This window comes from Aquarana catesbeiana, linkage group LG01 (assembly GCF_042186555.1).
Source record: "Aquarana catesbeiana isolate 2022-GZ linkage group LG01, ASM4218655v1, whole genome shotgun sequence".
In the NCBI taxonomy this organism is placed as follows: Eukaryota; Metazoa; Chordata; class Amphibia; order Anura; family Ranidae; genus Aquarana; species Aquarana catesbeiana.
In genome coordinates, this window is record NC_133324.1 from 631,697,544 (window position 1) to 631,717,313 (window position 19,770).

At 44.5% G+C, this 19,770-nt stretch overlaps 1 protein-coding gene across 2 annotated transcripts in view; it reads right to left on the bottom strand.

Annotated features, from left to right (window-relative positions):
* MTHFD2L (methylenetetrahydrofolate dehydrogenase (NADP+ dependent) 2 like) overlaps positions 1-19,770 on the bottom strand; it is a 177,292-nt gene that overhangs the window by 62,122 nt on the left and 95,400 nt on the right. For both annotated transcript variants that reach the window (XM_073601027.1, XM_073601026.1), the window contains 3 exons: positions 17,601-17,753; positions 8,840-8,947; positions 3,418-3,510 (listed from right to left, as the gene is read on the bottom strand). In XM_073601027.1, the coding sequence (XP_073457128.1) occupies positions 3,418-3,510; positions 8,840-8,947; positions 17,601-17,753 (354 nt within the window). The remainder of the gene's footprint in view (positions 1-3,417; positions 3,511-8,839; positions 8,948-17,600; positions 17,754-19,770) is intronic.

Here is a 19,770-nt window from a genome sequence, read left to right on the forward strand (position 1 = left end):
ATTAATGCTGCCAATCAGTGTCCATCAGTGCTGCCTATAAGTGGCAATCAAAGCCATCAATCAGTGCCCATCGGTGCTACCTATCAGTGCCAATCAGTTCTGCCAATCAGAGCCCATCAGTGCTGCCTATCAGTGCCAATCAGTGCTGCCTATCAGTGTCAATCAGTGCCAATTAATGCTGCCCATCAGTGCTGCCTACTAGTGCCAATCAATGCTGCCAATCAGTGCTAATCCAGTGCCAATTAATGCTGCCAATCAGTGCCCATCAGTGCTGCCTATAAGTGCCAATCAATGCCGCCACTCAGTGCCCATCAGTGCTGCCTATCAGTGCCAATCAGTGCCAAACTGTACCCATCAGTGCTGCCAGTCAGGGCCGCCTATCAGTGTCAATCAGTCCTGCCTATCAGTGCCACCTATCAGTGCTGCCAATCAGTGCCAATCAGTGCTGCCAATCAGGGCAGCCGATCAGTGCCCATCAGTGCTGCCCATCAAAGCCAATCAGTGCTGACAATTAGTGCCCATCAGTGCTGCCTATCAGCGCCAATCCGTGCTGCCAGTCAGTGCCGCCTATCAGTGCAAATCAATGCCACCTATTAGGGCCACCTATCAGTGCCCATCAGTGCTGCCATTTAGTCCCCCACAACGCTGCCAATCAGTGCTGCCAATAAGTGCTGCCAATCAGTGCTGCCAATCACTGCAGCCTATCAATGCTAATCAGTATAAAAGAAAAAACCCTCAGGTCAACGCTGCTCTAGATATAAATCAGCAACTAAAAATAAATAATGAAAGTGTTATAAGTGTAAAGCAGCCAGCACCTAAAGTTCAATACCAAAAAACTTGCAATAGGATAAACAATACAGCGAGTGCAGCGTTAATAATGATGTGAAATATGATATCGTTATGATAATAAAAATTGTGGAATAATCAAAAAACAGTGATACATACAATGGTAAGTGAAATAAAAAAATAAAAAAATAACTACATAAAAAGAAGAAAAAAGAAAAAATATTTAAAAAAGAAAAAAAGGAAAAAGAAGAAAACTAAAGCAATGTCCCATAGTGATAAATGAGAAAATCCATAAGCAATATGCCTCCACAGGAGAAAAGATGAACTGCAGGAAATAGAAGCTGTGACACCAATCTTCCCAATGCAAAACCAACGTGTGTCAACACCCAAAAGTGAGGTAGCTTGCTTACCAAAAAGCCATGACTGCTGCTAGCAGTCTTGCCCAGCACAGGGAATTTAAACGTCTCCCCAGAACTTAAAATCATCTGGACCAGCCGATCCTTCTCAGGGCTCCTCCGCCGCCGGACTCCTTCTCTTCTCTCCTCAGCAGACCCTTCCTGCACTTCCTTGGACGTGACACTCCGCCTCAGCCGCTTCACCTCCTGGAACTCTGAGAATAGGAGGGGGGACTGAAGAGGGCGGATCATTCTGCTCCAAAGGCCTGGTTGATGACGTCAGCTTTCCCGAGTGTAGATCCCGCAGGAAACGAACGCACAGCCCTGCCGTGAGGGGGGTCACGGTGACCCGGCGGCTGAGAAGTCCAATAGGGGGACCCGCGCTCCGCTTTGTCACTTTTTATAAACGGGAACATAATCGCAGGAACGGGCCCGCTAAAGCCAATCAGTGCCCATCAGTGTTGCCAGTGTCCATCAGTGCTGCCAATCAGTGCCCTGAGTGCAGGAATGGGGAGATAAACTCCGCAGCCAGGCACATTGTCCATGGGGGGGGGGGGGGGGGGGGCGGCCTGGTGGGGCACAACTGAAATAAGTCAATGTTTATTAATGCCACATGCCAATCTTTAGTTTAATAGGTAATCACCACACTACTATTTACAAAAAAAATTTTTAAAGTTTCAGTAAATGGCCTGTCACTAAGCACTGTTATGTGTTTCCACACCAGAAAAAAAAAAAAAGTGCAGCGCTAACTTACTAATCAATAACTTAACAATAATGGTGGAACCCTCTAATATATGAAAATCTCAATAAACTTCAATATTACCATAATACCTGTCTCTGTGATATGTAACATCATATATAATACACATCAAACTGAAAACAAGACATAACAAATGAAACTCTACAGATAATTGTAATACAAAGTAACTTTAAGTGCAACAACTTTTCAGTTTGGAGGTTCACACCATTATAGCACTTTGGAATTTGTAGAATTGTTACAGTTAATTTTATATGTTTTAATTACTATTATAATGTGAATTATTGCACTTAAAGTTAATTTTCCACCACCCCTGCTAAGTCCATATCTTTACGGACCTTTCTTTGTGCACTGGTGCGCAGTCATGGTTGGAACAGGAAGGGGCCATCCCCAAACTGTTCCCACAAAGTTGGGAGCATAAAAGTGTCCAAAATGTCTTGGTATGCTGACACCTTAAGTGTTCCCTTCACTGGAACTAAGGGGCCAAGCCCAACCCCAACCCCTGATAAACAACCCCACGCCATAATCCCCCCCGCCACTAAATGATTTGGACCAGTGCACAAAACAAGGTCCATAAAGACATGGATGAGCGAGTTTGAGGTGGAGGAACTTGCCTGGCCTACACAGAGTCCTGACCTCAAGCCGATAGAACACCTTTAGGATGAATTAGAGTGGAGGCTGGGAGCCTGGCCTTCTCGTCCAACATCAGTGCCTGACCTAACAAATGCGCTTCTGGAAGAATAGTCAAACATTCCCATAGACATACTTCTAAACTTTGTGGACAGTCTTCCCAGAAAAGTTGAAGCTGTTATAGCTGCAAAGGGTGGGCCAACTCAATATTGAACCCTACGGATTAAGACTGGGATGCCAATAAAGTTCATGTGCGTGTAAAGGTAGGTGTCCCAATACCTTTGACAACGTAATGTGTATATATATCTATATATAAAAAAAATATATATATATATAGATATATATAGATATATATCTATATCTATATATAGATATAGATATATATCTATATATATCTATATCTATATATATATATAGATATATATCTATATCTATATATAGATATAGATATATATATATATATATATATCTATATCTATATATAGATATATATATCTATATATAGATATAGATATATATGTTAATATTAATTATATATTATTATATCACTACAATATATATCTATATCTATATATATATATATATAGATATATATATATATATATATATATATATCTATATATATATATATATAGATATATATATATATATAGATATATATATATATATATATATCTATATATATATATATACGCATGTGTGTTTGAGCTTTGTGGTGCACACCCTAATGTGATAGGCTGTGCATGCCTATGGCTGTAAAACTGTTGTAAAACAATTCTTCAGTAATGCTTGTTTTTAGACTTTTAGACAAGCAATAGCATGAATAGCATAAAAGAAAAAGACTTTTACCTGCTGCCACAATTATAATATCTGCTAGTTGAGTGTGTCTCTTCAGTAAAGCTTTCGGAGTATATCTGTGGGTAATTGTTACAGTGGCATCACCTTAAGAGAAATCATAAAGTTATAAATACAGTCTCATCATAATGCTTGTATCATATTTAGTTTTCCAGAACTATAAAGGACTATTATCAGTAGCTAATCACTATGCTACCTGGGATACGTATGCAAATCATAAATGTCAAAGGCAATGCATTATTATTTACATACTTGTTTCAGGTCAGTGAGCTGAAGTAAAAGGGTCAGCATGACAACTATGAAACAAGCATTTTCAGAAGCAGAGGTCAGCAATGGCAGCTTCCATGCTTTATTCATAGCAGGTTTCCTGTAACACATAATTATAAAAGCAAACATCTTCTAAGAAAAAAAATATATGATAGCCTGCAGACCTCATTTTATAAAAAATACTAGTTACCTGGTGGCTTTCCTGATCCAGTGGCTTTAATATTAAAATAACTAATGTTAACACATACTAGGAGCTCTGACTTCAGTATTACTTCAAGGGTAATGAAACACACAATTAACTAGTTCTTTAAAAGGACGACAGCAATGAAAGCCTACATTTTGTACGAACATGGATTCCATGTAGTGTTTGACTAGTTGGTCTTCAGGCCAAGTTCAACCTCACCAATGAGGCGAGATACCACTTGCATAGCTTCAGGGGTCACAGGGATCGCAATGGCGACCCCCCCCCCCATGCTCCAGGGGGTCTGTGTTGCCTCCCTGTCACATTTGGTTTTACACCTGGACAGGAGGGGCAGCGGTCGAGGCATATACTGGAACCAATCCCTGTATTTTTCTCCTATAGCAACTGAAAGCCACCTCTCCTTTCCGCTGGCATTCAGCTGCTGCAGGAGGAAAATACAGCCAATATGTTCTAGTAAATACCGCCTCCGTTGCCCCTGTTGTCCAGGTTCCACTTCTTCCTGCTGCCTGGTCCACCTGTGTGCTTCCCTGGTCTTCCCCATTTGACAATGATGTATTTACCTGTCTCTTCCCTGCTCTCCATGCTGAAACGATGCACCGCAGCAGTCGGGAGAGGAGGGAAGGAAAACAGGAAAGGGGCAGGTAAATATGTTATTTACCCACCCCTTCCTTTTCTGAATTAACACAGCGAGCGATTGGTACTAATCACTAGGGATGAGCCGAACACCCCCCTGTTCGGTTCGCACCAGAACATGCGAACAGGAAAAAAGTTCGTTCGAACATGCGAACACCGTTAAAGTCTATGGGACACGAACATGAATAATCAAAAGTGCTAATTTTCAAGGCTTATATGCAAGTTATTGTCATAAAAAGTGTTTGGGGACCTGGGTCCTGCCCCAGGGGACATGGATCAATGCAAAAAAAAGTTTTAAAAACGGCCGTTTTTTCAGGAGCAGTGATTTTAATAATGCTTAAAGTCAAACAATAAAAGTGTAATATCCCTTTAAATTTCGTACCTGGGGGGTGTCTATAGTGTGCCTGTAAAGGGGTGCATGTTTCCTGTGTTTAGAACAGTCTGACAGCAAAATGACATTTTGAAGGAAAAAACTCATTTAAAACTACCCGCGGCTATTGCATTGCCGACAATACACATAGAAGTTCATTGATAAAAACGGCATGGGAATTCCCCAAAGGGGAACCCCGAACCAAAATTAAAAAAAAAAAATGACGTGGGGGTCCCCCTAAATTCCATACCAGGCCCTTCAGGTCTGGTATGGATATTAAGGGGAACCCCGGCCAAAATTAAAAAAAAAAAATGACGTGGGGTTCCCCCTAAATTCCATACCAGACCCTTCAGGTCTGGTATGGATTTTAAGGGGAACCCCGCGCCAAAAAAAAAAAAAAAAAACGGCGTGGGGTCCCCCCAAAAATCCATACCAGACCCTTATCCGAGCACGCAACCTGGCAGGCCGCAGGAAAAGAGGGGGGGACGAGAGTGCGGCCCCCCCTCCCTCCTGAACCGTACCAGGCCACATGCCCTCAACATTGGGAGGGTGCTTTGGGGTAGCCCCCCAAAACACCTTGTCCCCATGTTGATGAGGACAAGGGCCTCATCCCCACAACCCTGGCTGGTGGTTGTGGGGGTCTGCGGGCGGGGGGCTTATCGGAATCTGGAAGCCCCCTTTAACAAGGTGACCCCCAGATCCCGGCCCCCCCCCTGTGTGAAATGGTAAGGGGGTACATAAGTACCCCTACCATTTCACGAAAAAAGTGTCAAAAATGTTAAAAATGACAAGAGACAGTTTTTGACAATTCCTTTATTTAAATGCTTCTTCTTTCTTCTATCTTGCTTCATCTTCTGGTTCTTCTGGCTCTTCTGGTTCTTCTGGTTCTTCCTCCGGCGTTCTCGTCCAGCATCTCCTCCGCGGCGTCTTCTGTCTTCTTCTCCTCGGGCCGCTCCGCACCCATGGCATGGGGGGGAGGCTCCCGCTCTTCTCTTCTTCTTTTCTTCTTTTCTTCTTTTCTTCTTTTCTTCTCTTCTTCTCTTCTTCTTCATTTTCTTCTCCGGGCCGCTCCTCAATCCATGCTGGCATGGAGGGAGGCTCCCGCTGTGTGACGGCGCTCCTCGTCTGACAGTTCTTAAATAACGGGGGGGGCGGGGCCACCCGGTGACCCCGCCCCCCTCTGACGCACGGTGACTTGACGGGACTTCCCTGTGACGTCACGGGGAATGCCACAGGGAAGTCCCGTCAAGTCACCGTGCGTCAGAGGGGGGCGGGGTCACCGGGTGGCCCCCCCCCCCCCGTTATTTAAGAACTGTCAGACGAGGAGCGCCGTCACACAGCGGGAGCCTCCCTCCATGCCAGCATGGATTGCGGAGCGGCCCGGAGAAGAAAATGAAGAAGAAGAGAAGAAGAGAAGAAAAGAAGAAAAGAAGAAAAGAAGAAGAGAAGAAGAGAAGAGCGGGAGCCTCCCCCCCATGCCATGGGTGCGGAGCGGCCCGAGGAGAAGAAGACAGAAGACGCCGCGGAGGAGATGCTGGACGAGAACGCCGGAGGAAGAACCAGAAGAACCAGAAGAGCCAGAAGAACCAGAAGATGAAGCAAGATAGAAGAAAGAAGAAGCATTTAAATAAAGGAATTGTCAAAAACTGTCTCTTGTCATTTTTAACATTTTTGACACTTTTTTCGTGAAATGGTAGGGGTACTTATGTACCCCCTTACCATTTCACACAGGGGGGGGGGCCGGGATCTGGGGGTCACCTTGTTAAAGGGGGCTTCCAGATTCCGATAAGCCCCCCGCCCGCAGACCCCCACAACCACCGGCCAGGGTTGTGGGGATGAGGCCCTTGTCCTCATCAACATGGGGACAAGGTGTTTTGGGGGGCTACCCCAAAGCACCCTCCCAATGTTGAGGGCATGTGGCCTGGTACGGTTCAGGAGGGAGGGGGGGCCGCACTCTTGTCCCCCCCTCTTTTCCTGCGGCCGGCCAGGTTGCGTGCTCGGATAAGGGTCTGGTATGGATTTTTGGGGGGACCCCACGCCGTTTTTTTTTTTTTTTTTTGGTGCGGGGTTCCCCTTAAAATCCATACCAGACCTGAAGGGTCTGGTATGGAATTTAGGGGGAACCCCACGTCATTTTTTTTTTTAAATTTTGGCCGGGGTTCCCCTTAATATCCATACCAGACCTGAAGGGCCTGGTATGGAATTTAGGGGGACCCCCACGTCATTTTTTTTTTTTAATTTTGGTTCGGGGTTCCCCTTTGGGGAATTCCCATGCCGTTTTTATCAATGAACTTCTATGTGTATTGTCGGCAATGCAATAGCCGCGGGTAGTTTTAAATGAGTTTTTTCCTTCAAAATGTCATTTTGCTGTCAGACTGTTCTAAACACAGGAAACATGCGCCCCTTTACAGGCACACTATAGACACCCCCCAGGTACGAAATTTAAAGGGATATTACACTTTTATTGATTGACTTTAAGTATTATTAAAATCACTGCTCCTGAAAAAACGGCCGTTTTTAAAACTTTTTTTTGCATTGATCCATGTCCCCTGGGGCAGGACCCAGGTCCCCAAACACTTTTTATGACAATAACTTGCATATTAGCCTTTAAAATTAGCACTTTTGATTTCTCCCATAGACTTTTAAAGGGTGTTCCGCGGCATTCGAATTTGCCGCGAACACCCCAAATTGTTCGCTGTTCGGTGAACTTGCGAACAGCCAATGTTCGAGTCGAACATGAGTTCGACTCGAACTCGAAGCTCATCCCTACTAATCACTAATCACAACTGTGTTTACCATGATTTGGTTTGTGAATGAATAGGAAGCTCTGTACAAAACTATTCCTGTTCATTCATTCTGTGCAGCTGAGGCTGCAGAGATGGACGTTAAGGACTGTGTTCTTAATTTCCTTTCTCTGTTCCAAAAGTAAGACATTGAGGTTCTGTTTAAATCCCCAATATTTCACTAAAGCCCTCAACAGGACTGCTGAGGAAAAATGTAAAAAAAAAAAAGTTGTAAAAAAAAATTAAAATGATAAAAAATATTTAAAAAAACAAAAATAAAAAAAAGACTGACATCATCCACTGTCCTACTGACACCATCCCCTGCTTTACTGACACCGTCCACTGCCTTACTGACACTGTCTACAGCCCTACTGGCACCTTCTACAGCCCTACTGGCACCGACCACTGCTCTGCTGACACCATCCACTGGCCTACTGACATCAACCTCTGCCTTACTGACACTGTCTGCTGTCCTACTTACACTGTCCACTGCCCAACTGGCACGAGCCAATGCTCTACTGACACCATCCACTGCCCTACTGACACCACCCACTGCCTTACTGGCACTGTCCACTGCCCTACTGACACCGTCCAGTGCCCTACTGACACCGTCCACTGCTCTACTGACTGACCACTGCTCTACTGACACCATCCACTGCCCTACTGACACCATCAACTGCCATACTGACACCATCCACTGCCCTAACACCAGGCATCCACTGCCCTACTGACACCATCCACTGTCCTACTGACACTGTCCACTGCCCTACTTGAACTGGCCACTGCTCTACTGACACCATCCACTACTGGCATCAAATTCTGCCCTACTGACACCATCCAATACCTTACTGGCACCAACCTTTGTGCTTCTGACACTGCCTACTGCCCTACTGACACCATCCACTGCCCTACTGACAGTGTCCACTGTCCTATTGACACCGTCCACTGCCTTACTGTACAGGGTCTGCAGGACTAAGTTGTTCTAAAGGTGTACTTTTATTTATTTTTAAGGACATGCTATGCTAGTAAGGACAGTGAAGACATTACCTGAAAAGATATTGAAGCTGAAAAAGATAATACATTCTGTGTTAAGTCTAAACCATATATACATCTAGTCCACTTTGAAATGCAAACATTCTTATAGAAAAGTATCATACTTACCACCAGGTCTCTCATGTCTGCCATCTGTGTGCATCAGCATAGCAATTGGCATGCCAACGTTTTTTGATCTGCCCGCAACTACAACATTTTTACCAAATGTTTCTATCCCTATTTAAAAAGAAAAAGATACAATGTACATTTTTGTGCTTTTAACAGTGTTGCAAAAGCGTGAAAAAGAAGGCACAAAAAAAAAAGACCTCTTTTTACTCGTAAACTTTTCTCCCCTACATACACACCATAATGCTGTTCAACTTAAAATGATTCTAAAGGCAGAAGGGTTTTTTTTATCTTAATGCATTCTATGCATTAAAGTGGTTGTAAAGGCAGAAGGTTTTTTTTATCGAAATGCATTCTATGCATTAGGATAAAAAGCCTTCTGTGTCAAGCAGACCCCTTCACCCCCCCCCCCCCTTAATACTTACATGAGCCCCTTCTCAATCCAGCGATGTTGCACGAGAGACTCAGCTGTCCAGACTTTCCCTCCTTATAGGCTGAGACAGTAGCGAAGTGCCATTTGCGTCATTTGCTCCCGCTGCTGTCAATCAAAGTCAGTGAGCCAATGAGGAGAAAGGGGGGGCAGGGCCGGGCCATGGCTCTGTGTCTGAATGGATGCACAAAGCTACAGCATGACTCGGGTGCCCCCATAGCAAGCTGCCTGCTGTGGGGGCAGGGCCGATCCTAGGGTCACAGACACCTGGGTGCAGAAATATTAGCGTACACTAATGAGACCTGGAGCGGAGTCTCTCTGATGCACACAGAGAGGGCTTCTGTTAGAGAATCTGTTAGAAAGAGCCCCCAGACATAGTACAAGAGATGGTCAGAGACTGCAGACATAATAGAGAAGATGGTCAGAGACTGCAGCCATGGTACAGGAGATGGTCAGGGACTGCAGACATACTACAGGAGACGGTCAGAGACTGCAGACATGGTACAGGAGATGGTCAGAGACTGCAGACATACTACAGGAGATGGTCAGAGACAGCAGGCATAATACAGGAGATGGTCAGAGACTGCAGACATACTACAGGAGATGATCAGTGACTGCAGACATAATACAAGAGATGGTCAAAGACTGCAGACATAATACAAGAGATGGTCAGAGACTACAGACATGATACAAGAGATGATCGGAGACTGCAGACATACTACAGGAGACGGTCAGAGACTGGAGATATAATACAGGAAATGGTCAGAGACTGCAGACATAGTACAGGAGATGGTCAGAGACTGGAGATATAATACAGGAGATGGTCAGAGACTGCAGACATAGTACAGGAGATAGTCAGAGACTGCAGACATAATACAGGAGATGGTCAGAGACTGCAGACATAATACAGGAGATGGTCAGAGACAGCAGACATGATACAAGAGATGGTCAGAGACTGCAGACATAATACAGGAGATGGTCAGAGACTGCAGTCATAATACAAGAGATGGTCAGAGACTGCAGACATGATTCAAGAGATGGTCAGAGACTGCAGACATGATACAAGAGATGGTCAGAGACTGCAGACATGTTACAAGAGATGGTCAGAGACTGCAGACATGTTACAAGAGATGGTCAGAGAATGCAGACATGTTACAAGAGATGGTCAGAGACTGCAGACATGTTACAAGAGATGGTCAGAGACTGCAGACATACTACAGGAGATAGTCAGAGACTGCAGACATGTTACAAGAGATGGTCAGAGACTGCAGACATGTTACAAGAGATGGTCAGAGACTGCAGACATGTTACAAGAGATGGTTAGCGACTGCAGACATGTTACAAGAGATGGTCAGAGAATGCGGACATATTACAGGAGATGGTCAGAGAATGCAGACATATTACAGGAGATGGTCAGAGAATGGAGATATAATACAGGAGATGGTCAGAGACTGCAGACATAGTACAGGAGATGGTCAGAGACTGCAGATATAATATAGGAGACGGTCAGAGACTGCAGACATACTACAGGAGACGGTCAGAGAGAGACTGCAGACATGGTACAGAAGATGGTCAGAGACTGCAGACAAACTACAGGAGATAGTCAGAGACTGCATATATGATACAAGAGATGGTCAGAGACTACAGACATGAAACAAGAGATGGTCAGAGACTGCAGACAAGATACAAGAGATGGTCAGAGACTGCAGACATGATACAAGAGATGGTCAGAGACTGCAGACATGATACAAGAGATGATCAGAGACTGCAGACATGTTACAAGAGATGGTCAGAGACTGCAATTCCTATGGACGTTAGTAAATAATGGCCGATCGGCCCTCTCACCTGACCCAGCGATACAGCAACAACGGTTCCTCTGATCAGGAGTCTGCTCACTCTGAATTGCCCGTGGTGACTCTGTATATTCTGTCAATGACTCCATTCCTTTCTCCACCAGGGATGGCGCCAGGCTGTGTGGCTTTCCCTCATGTGTCGCAGGTCCCCCCCTACATTAGTACAGACCCCCCAGGGCAAATCACCCCCGCCCCTACATAAGTTTAGACCCCCCGGACAAATCACCCCCCCACATTAGTATAGACCCCCCCCAGGACAATCCCCCCTACATTAGTACAGAAACCCCCAGGACAAACCACCCCCCCTACATTAGTACAGACCCCCGGGACAAATCATCCCCCCTACATTAGTACAGACCCCCTGGACAAATCACCCCCCCTACATTAGTATAGACCCCCCCAGGACAAACCACCCCCCCACATTAGTACAGACCCCCAAGGACAAATCACCCCCCTACATTAGTATAGACCCCAGGCCAAATCACCCCCCTACATTAGTATAGACCCCCCAGGACAAACCACCTCCTCTACATTAGTACAGACCACTTCCTCTACATTAGTACAGACCCCCCAGGACAAATCACCCCCCTACATTAGTACAGACCCCCAGGACAAACCACCCCCCCTACATTAGTACAGACCCCCAGGGCAAATCACCCCCCCTACATTAGTTTAGACCCCCTGGAAAAATCACCCCCCTACATTAGTATAGACCCCCCAGGACAAACCACCCCCTACATTAGTACAGACCCCCCCAGGACAAACCACCCCCCTACATTAGTACAGACCCCCAGGGCAAATCACCCCCCCTACATTAGTTTAGACCCCCTGGAAAAATCACCCCCCCTACATTAGTATAGACCCCCCAGGACAAACCACCCCCTACATTAGTACAGACCCCCCCAGGACAAACCACCCCCCTACATTAGTACAGACACCCCCCCAGGACAAACCACCCCCCTACATTAGTACAGACCCCCCAGGACAAATCACCCCCTACATTAGTACAGAACCCCCAGGACAAATCACCCTCTACATTAGTACAGACCCCCCAGGACAAACCACCCCCCTACAATAGTACAGACCCCCCCGGACAAATCACCCCCCCACATTAGTATAAACCACCCCCCCACATTAGTACAGACCCCCAGGACAAATCACCCCCCCTACATTAGTACAGAACCCCCAGGACAAATCACCCCCCCTACATTAGTACAGACCCCCCAGGACAAATCACCCCCCACATTAGTACAGACCCCCCAGGACAAACCACCCCCCCACATTAGTACAGACCCCCAGGACAAATCACCCCCCCTACATTAGTACAGATCCCCCTGGACAAATCACCCCCCCACATTAGTACAGACCCCCCTCCATTAGGCTAATGCAGCCGCACCGCCCGGGTGGAGAACAGAGCGTGTCAGGCGTGTCAGGCTTGGGCAGCAGGCAGGACTCGGAGTTACACACAGGAGAAGTGGAACACGTCGAGCTTGGGCTCGGACTGCCCCCCGTGACGTCACTGCATGGCTGGTCTCTCTCTGAACACAGAGACAGCCGCACCAGTCTCAGGCTGTCTCGCTCTCCTCCTCTGTGAGGAGGAGGGAGGGTGGATGGGCACAGTGGCGGCAGTGGCAGTGACCGGTGGAGAGAGCCGTCTACGGACAAGGAGAGGAGGAGGGAGGGGAGCACTCTGGCGCTTCAGCTCTGTGGCGCCTGGGTGCACTGCACCCCGTGCACCCCGGCCAGGATCGGCCCTGTGTGGGGGGCACTCAATAGGAGGGAGGAGCCAGGGGTGCCGAAGAGCGACCCAAGAAGAGGAGGATCGGGACTGCTCTGTGTACAACCACTGCACAGAGCAGGTAAGTATAACATGTTTGTTATTTTTAAAAGAGAAAGAACAAGACTTTAATATTTTTTATATTAAGATAAAAAACCTCTCGTGAGCAGCTTCCCTCCCTTAGCACCCCTTTTACTTACTTGAGCCTGATCTCGATCCAGCACTGTGCATGTGAGCAGCATAGCTGCTCACTATCTCCTCATAGGCTCAGACACAGCAGTGGAAGCCAAATTGGCTCCTGCTGCTATCAATCACAGACAGTGAGGAGGAAGCAGGGGGCAGGGCTGAGCTGCACTGTGTGTGTCAATGGACACACAGAACGTTGCTCAGGAGTGAGCCTGCATGACTGCCCCCATAGTAAGCAGGACTGTCTTTGCTGACCACTTTCTGAAAATGCTAGTTGATAGACTGTTATGCTGACTCACTACAAGAGATATTAATTCTGACCAAGTATGCAGATATGAAAATCCAGGGAAATATCAGAAGTCTTTATCTGCACACTTGGTCTGGGTAAGGCAATCAATTCATGGAAGCCAAAGGATCAGCTTGACTGTACAAAGTATGGCAGTTACAAAATTATAGATACCTTCCCTCAATCGATGCAACAGCCACAAGATTCCTCACCAGCGCCAAAATATTCTTGCCAGCATCAACCATCTTGATTGGCCTTCTTCAACCATCTTCATTGGCCTGGATGTGATGAGGTAACTCCCTTGCATATGTATGGGGGTTCATTTATCTCAGCACTTGGCAGGTACTGGGATTGTACACTGAGCTGTGTATATTTAGCTCAGTGTACAACTTAAGAACTTTGCAAGGAGAAAGGCAAAGCTAGCTGTAATTGCACAGTCTGCGCGCTGAAAGAGAGAAATCTAATAGATTCCTCCATCCATGCTAACAGAACGGATGGAGGAATTTTACTTTTTGACTGTTTTATTCAGACAGTTGTAACAGAGAAAGCGTGGATCTTTACCAGAGCCCTCAGATAGCAGTAAAAACCAAACGAGGGTTCTACCTCTACTTCTTCCACCACACTTTCCAAAATAAGGAAAAATGGCATACACATTAAATGAAGCACTTTTAATTGCACAATCCAAATCCTTACCATTGTTAAAAGTAATTAGGACACTTTATAAACATATTGTCTGGAGATATGAGGATATACTGCACCACATCCCAGTTAGTTAGATCGTTTGTAGGAAGGTTTGAGGGAGGGGATTTTTGAGATGCCAAAACATTGAATAACGCATTTAATAAAAATCTAATTTTTATTTTAGTAAACATAAAATCATTTTAAAACAAAATTAAGGAAATAAACAAAAAAATATATATACAAAGGTCTGCTCCATGTGGAAACCATTGTACTTACCCGGCAAATGCATGGAGTTGCTAGCTTTGTATATTTTGTTTTTTTGTTTATTTCCTTCATTTTTTTTTATAAAATGATTTTATATTTAATAAAATAAAAAATAGATTTTATTAAATGTATTATTCAATGTTTTGGCACCTCAAAAATCCCCTCCCTCAAACCATCTTACAAGTTAAAACTAAATACCCATTTTATGAAGAAAAGTTCACACCTCTCTGGCAGCCCTTGGGTCGCGTAGTAGAACATGAGGGGGATCTAACATGCGCAACATGTTGTGGAATACTTTATTCACGTCAGAGAGCATCCTTTGGCAAAAGTCTGGCTTGTAAGACCTGGGGCTTTCATTTCATTTACATGACACCCTCTGCAGAGATCATGCAGGCTTACACATGTTTGTAGCTGAGTGTATATACAGTAGATTGTTGGTCCAATGGTTAAAGGGATTTCTAGTTTCAGTAATTACAAGGGCTGTACAGATCAGTAACAAAACAGAAGGCAGTTTCTGCTTTGTGATCCTATCAATACATTAGAAAAGTTTCTCTTGATCCTGCTGAAATACCTATAAAGTGGAACTAATGTAAAAATGTAATTTGGATCGTGTGATGAAGGATTTAATCCGTGACCCTGTTAAGGAGAATTTCTCTGATTTATTATCCTATTTATAGTTGGTGAACAGGAGAGGAAGCAGGGTAATCTCTCTAATGCCCCGTACACACGGTCGGACATTGATCGGACATTCCGACAACAAAATCCTAAGATTTTTTTCGACGGATGTTGGCTTAAACTTGTGTTGCATACACACAGTCACACAAAGTTGTCGGAAAATCCGATCATTCTGAACACGGCGACGTAAAACACGTACGTCGGGACTATAAATGGGGCAGTAGCCAATAGCTTTCATCTCTTTATTTATTCTGAGCATGCGTGGCACTTTGTGCGTCGGATTTGTGTACACACGATCGGAAATTCCAACAACGGATTTTGTTGTCGGAAAATTTTATAGCCTGCTCTCAAACTTTGTGTGTCGGAAAATCCGATGGAAAATGTGTGATGGAGCCTACACATGGTCAGAATTTCCGACAACAAGGTCCTATCACACATTTTCTGTCGGAAAATCCGACCATGTGTACAGGGCATAGCAGGGACATTATCAAGAATACATTTTTAGTATTAGCATGGAAAAGAACTTGTGGGCTGTTCCGCTCACTACCTACTGTTGTGACAGGTGGTTACTGGTACAATTGAGAACAAATATTTCTGGTGGAAACACAGACAGCAAAACTTTTTGCTTAGTTTTGGCCAGAGTTCCACAAGTTGTGCTTGCTTGACACTAAACAACATCCTTATTCTACAATAAACCTCCATACATGTCCATTTAAAGTGGATGTAAACCTTCACATACAGTCAGGTCCATAAATATTGGGACATCGACACAATTCTAATCTTTTTGGCTCTATACACCACCACAATGGATTTGAAATGAAACGAACAAGATGTGCTTTAACTGCAGACTTTCAGCTTTAATTTGAGGATATTTACATCCAAATCAGGTGAATGGTGTACAACAGTTTGTATATGTGCCTCCAACTTTTTTAAGGGACCAAAAGTAATGGGACAAATTAACAATCTTCCATCAAACTTTCACTTTTTAATACTTGGTTGGTTGTGTAGAGCCAAAAAGATTAGAATTGTGTTGATGTCCCAATATTTATGGACCTGACTGTATACCCAGTGAAATGAACAGCCTCAGATGATACACAGAGATGAAACAAATCTCCCTACATAAGTTTTACTTGTATATATGCTGTCTTCATCTTTATATACTGTTTTGAAAGTGCACAACATGTTAGGGGATTTTCTCTTCCTGGTTAACACTGCACTGAAGTCTGGGCATACAGCCAAGACAGCTGATTGGAGGAAAGGCACACACCCCCTCTCCTCATAGGTAAAGACTTTCAACTCTGTTCGTGGAATAGTTCAGGACTCTGCTAATCTATTTATAGCATCATCCCCAACACAAAACTTTGGCTGCTTTTATCATATGTGACAGAGAACTTATCAGGAGTTATCAGGCTGATAACAGAAGAACAGAGGAGGAGACAGCTACGGGACATAGGACTTTGAAGAGAGATAAGAAAACACTGCAGATATATGTGCCCAGCTTCAAATTTCATGAATCAGGTTTACATCCACTTTAATGGCCCTGTAATCTATTTTTCATGAAATTGTTTCTTACTGGCTTTTCTAATGACCTCTGTAAGCTTCTAAACCTCTTCTTTTCCCTTTCACTTCTGTTTTGTTTGGAACGAGCAGTGCACATTAGTTACGGTCACACACACTACAAAACCCTTAGTCCATAAGACCTTTTTCACACTGGGGCGCTTTGCAGGCGCTACAGCGCTAAGAATAGCGCCTGTAAAGCACCCTGAAACAGCTGCTGCTGTCTTTCCAATGTGAAAGTCCCCAGGGCTTTCACACTGGAGCGGTGCGCTGGCAGGACGCTAAAAAAAAGTCCTGCTAGCAGCATCTTTGGAGCGGTGAAGGAGCGATGTATACACCGCTCCTTCACCGCTCCTGCCCATTGAAATCAATGAGGCAGCACGGCTATACCGCTGGCATAGCTACTGTGGCAGCGCTTTGCGGTGGTTTTAACCCTTTCGCGGCTGGTTTTTAACCTTTTCTCGGCCGCTAGCGGGGGTTAAAACCACCCCGCTAGTGGCCGAATAGCGCCGCTAAAATGACGATAAAGCGGTGCTAAAAATAGCGCCGTTTTACCGATGGTGCCCGGACGCCAGCAGTGTGAAAGGGGCCTAATCCATTTTGGGAGCCAGCAGGGTGGCTATGTTCCTCCATACAGTGGAACCATGGTCAACAAACATAGCCACCTTGACAATGAATGGGCCATTGAAGCCTATGGGTGAGGTCACCCCTCCAGGCTTTACTAGCCATTGTCAAAGCGCCCTCTCCTCTGCCCTGTAGCTGCCACTAGCTGACACAAGGGAGAACAAGTGACTAGACTGGAGCAGCTGGAAAATATATAAGTAGATATATCTTTTTTGCACGGGTTAGTCAGCATAAGTGTTAGGGGGTGGAGCAGAACATTTTTAAAACTAGTTAGAGTATAAGTGGGAATTCCACTTTAACAATACATACTTCAATATAATTTTTTTCATATAAACCATAGATTAGTATCACTTTAAGTTATTAGCTCAATTAAAGAATATAATGAGCTGTACACTACTTCATGTATATATAGTAGTTGTTTGTTATCTTACCTGTTCTTTTAATAATTTCCCAAACAGCAGCAGCTGTAGCAGGAATAATAGATGACTGATCTAAGCAGAGTCTTCCAATATTTACAATATGAAATCCATCAACATCTTTTTCTGGAGCAACAGCATTGCAGACATCTCGCTCGTTGATATGTTCTGAAATAAATTTGTATTGAAACATTTTGATCATTTTCCAACTTGTTATCTTTTTGGATCCTATTATTGTATAGATTCATCTTTTGTCTTGAATTTCTGCCCAGTTTTACAATCATAATATCCTTGAAATATCTTTGGTTGCACTTGTTTCATTGAATGAGATACACCACATTACTGGAGGTACAGTTGTATGAGCTGCAATACTGCAAGTTTTGTTCTCATTTCACTATTTGATGGATTAATGTGGATGCACAGTTTAAGGTGTTTAATGATACAAGGTTTTGTTCCCTTGGCAGTGTCCCTTTTGTAAAAATTACATTTTCTGTTAGCATATACTGTATGTGAGATTAGGTACTTCTATAAGGACTGTTGGAATACATCTGTTTTTTTTAGCATTCAAACCCTCTAATTCCACTCTCTTCAACACTGTATTTTATTTGCCATACTTGTATTACCCTTTTTTTCAGTCTTCCCAAACACTTAAAAAAAATGTAATGGTAGAATTTATCTTGGTATTTTGCTAAATTGCTAAATATCTGGATCATCTGAAATTTTAAAATAAATCATATATATATACACCTAATAATATACTACATACTATACATACAGAAAAAAAGAAATAATAGTGCATTTATACTTTTTTACTCTTTTGCCCGCTACCCATATGTATCCCAGCACCACTCTCCTGTGGCTAGTTTGAGTAGATATCACTCTTCTGCTTGGGAGTTTTTATTTATTTTACATTATGGAGAATAAAGAAGAAGGATTGGGCGCAGAGCAGGGGACAATCCTACTTAAGAAGTTCCTGAGAGATATAAGCCAACAGTGATTGATGAAGTCCACCAGTGTCCCATCTATGGCTTGAATAAAAATTGGGTTGACTTTCTTCTGTGAACTGCCTAAGTACTAGTTTCTAGTCACTTAATGCCTGTAATGTCTTAGGATGTTCAATGCCTTAGTCAAATGACTCACGTTGCTGGCACTTCCAATCTCAGCTTTTTTTCTATTATGCTAGAGATTTTGATAAGCCGGTGTAGCAAGGTCCCAGGCCTCCTTTGGTCTAATAAGAGCCTCCAGGGCCAGCGATAGCTGACATCCTTCTGTGTAAAGTGGGTTGTGAAGCATAGTGAGTGCAAAATGATTAAAGTCATTGGGCACCAGACACTTCTTGAACGCAAAAGAGAGTTTATTTCTCTTAACAAACTTTTGGGGGACAGAGGGTTAGGGCCAGGACACCCTTAGGTAGTTGCAAGTTCAATTGGCAGACTCCAAGACTTCGATATGAGGACAGCCAAGCAGGGAAAGGCATCCAGTGAGGCTCCACATCTGCATGTGCAGGAATGCTGTCTCCTTTGGCAATAGTCTTTAACAGTTCCTAACACAAAGCTTAACAGTTCCTTTCTATTCCACTACAATCACTCCTTGTAGTTCTTCAGCCCACTGAGCTCCCGGTCTCTCACTAGACCTACTGATTCACTGTCACGGAATCCCTTGAGCTCCTCCAATTCTTACAGTAGTATTTTCCTCAAGCGTCACTCCCACTTCTCTGCTGGGTCCCTAGCTTGGCAATCAAGACACCTCTCAAGCTTCACCCCCGCTGATCTGTTTGGTCCCTGGCTTTTGGTTGGACTGCAAGCCGCAGTCTCAACCCCCTTCGCTGCTCTCTTGCTTCTGGATAGGCCCTCAGACAGCCTAGCAGCCAGATGTGCCCGGGATAGGCCCAATCTCCAGCCTAGTAGCCCGGGCAATACAACACGCGTCCACCCAGACAGCCGTCCAAGTGGCACAGAACCTAGATCATCTTACTCCACCCGAATATATAGGCTCCTCCAGCAGAGCAAGGGATTCAAGAAAACCCCTGCCCATTGGCTTATATACCCCATATACCGTAACCTGACCTTGCACTGCCCTTCTCATATCTGGTACCACCAAGTACCCGACCACCTAGTGGTAGAAGAGAAAAGTGCAATGAGGCCAAACTTCTCTCTCTAACAGGCAACCAGGATTATTAATCCTG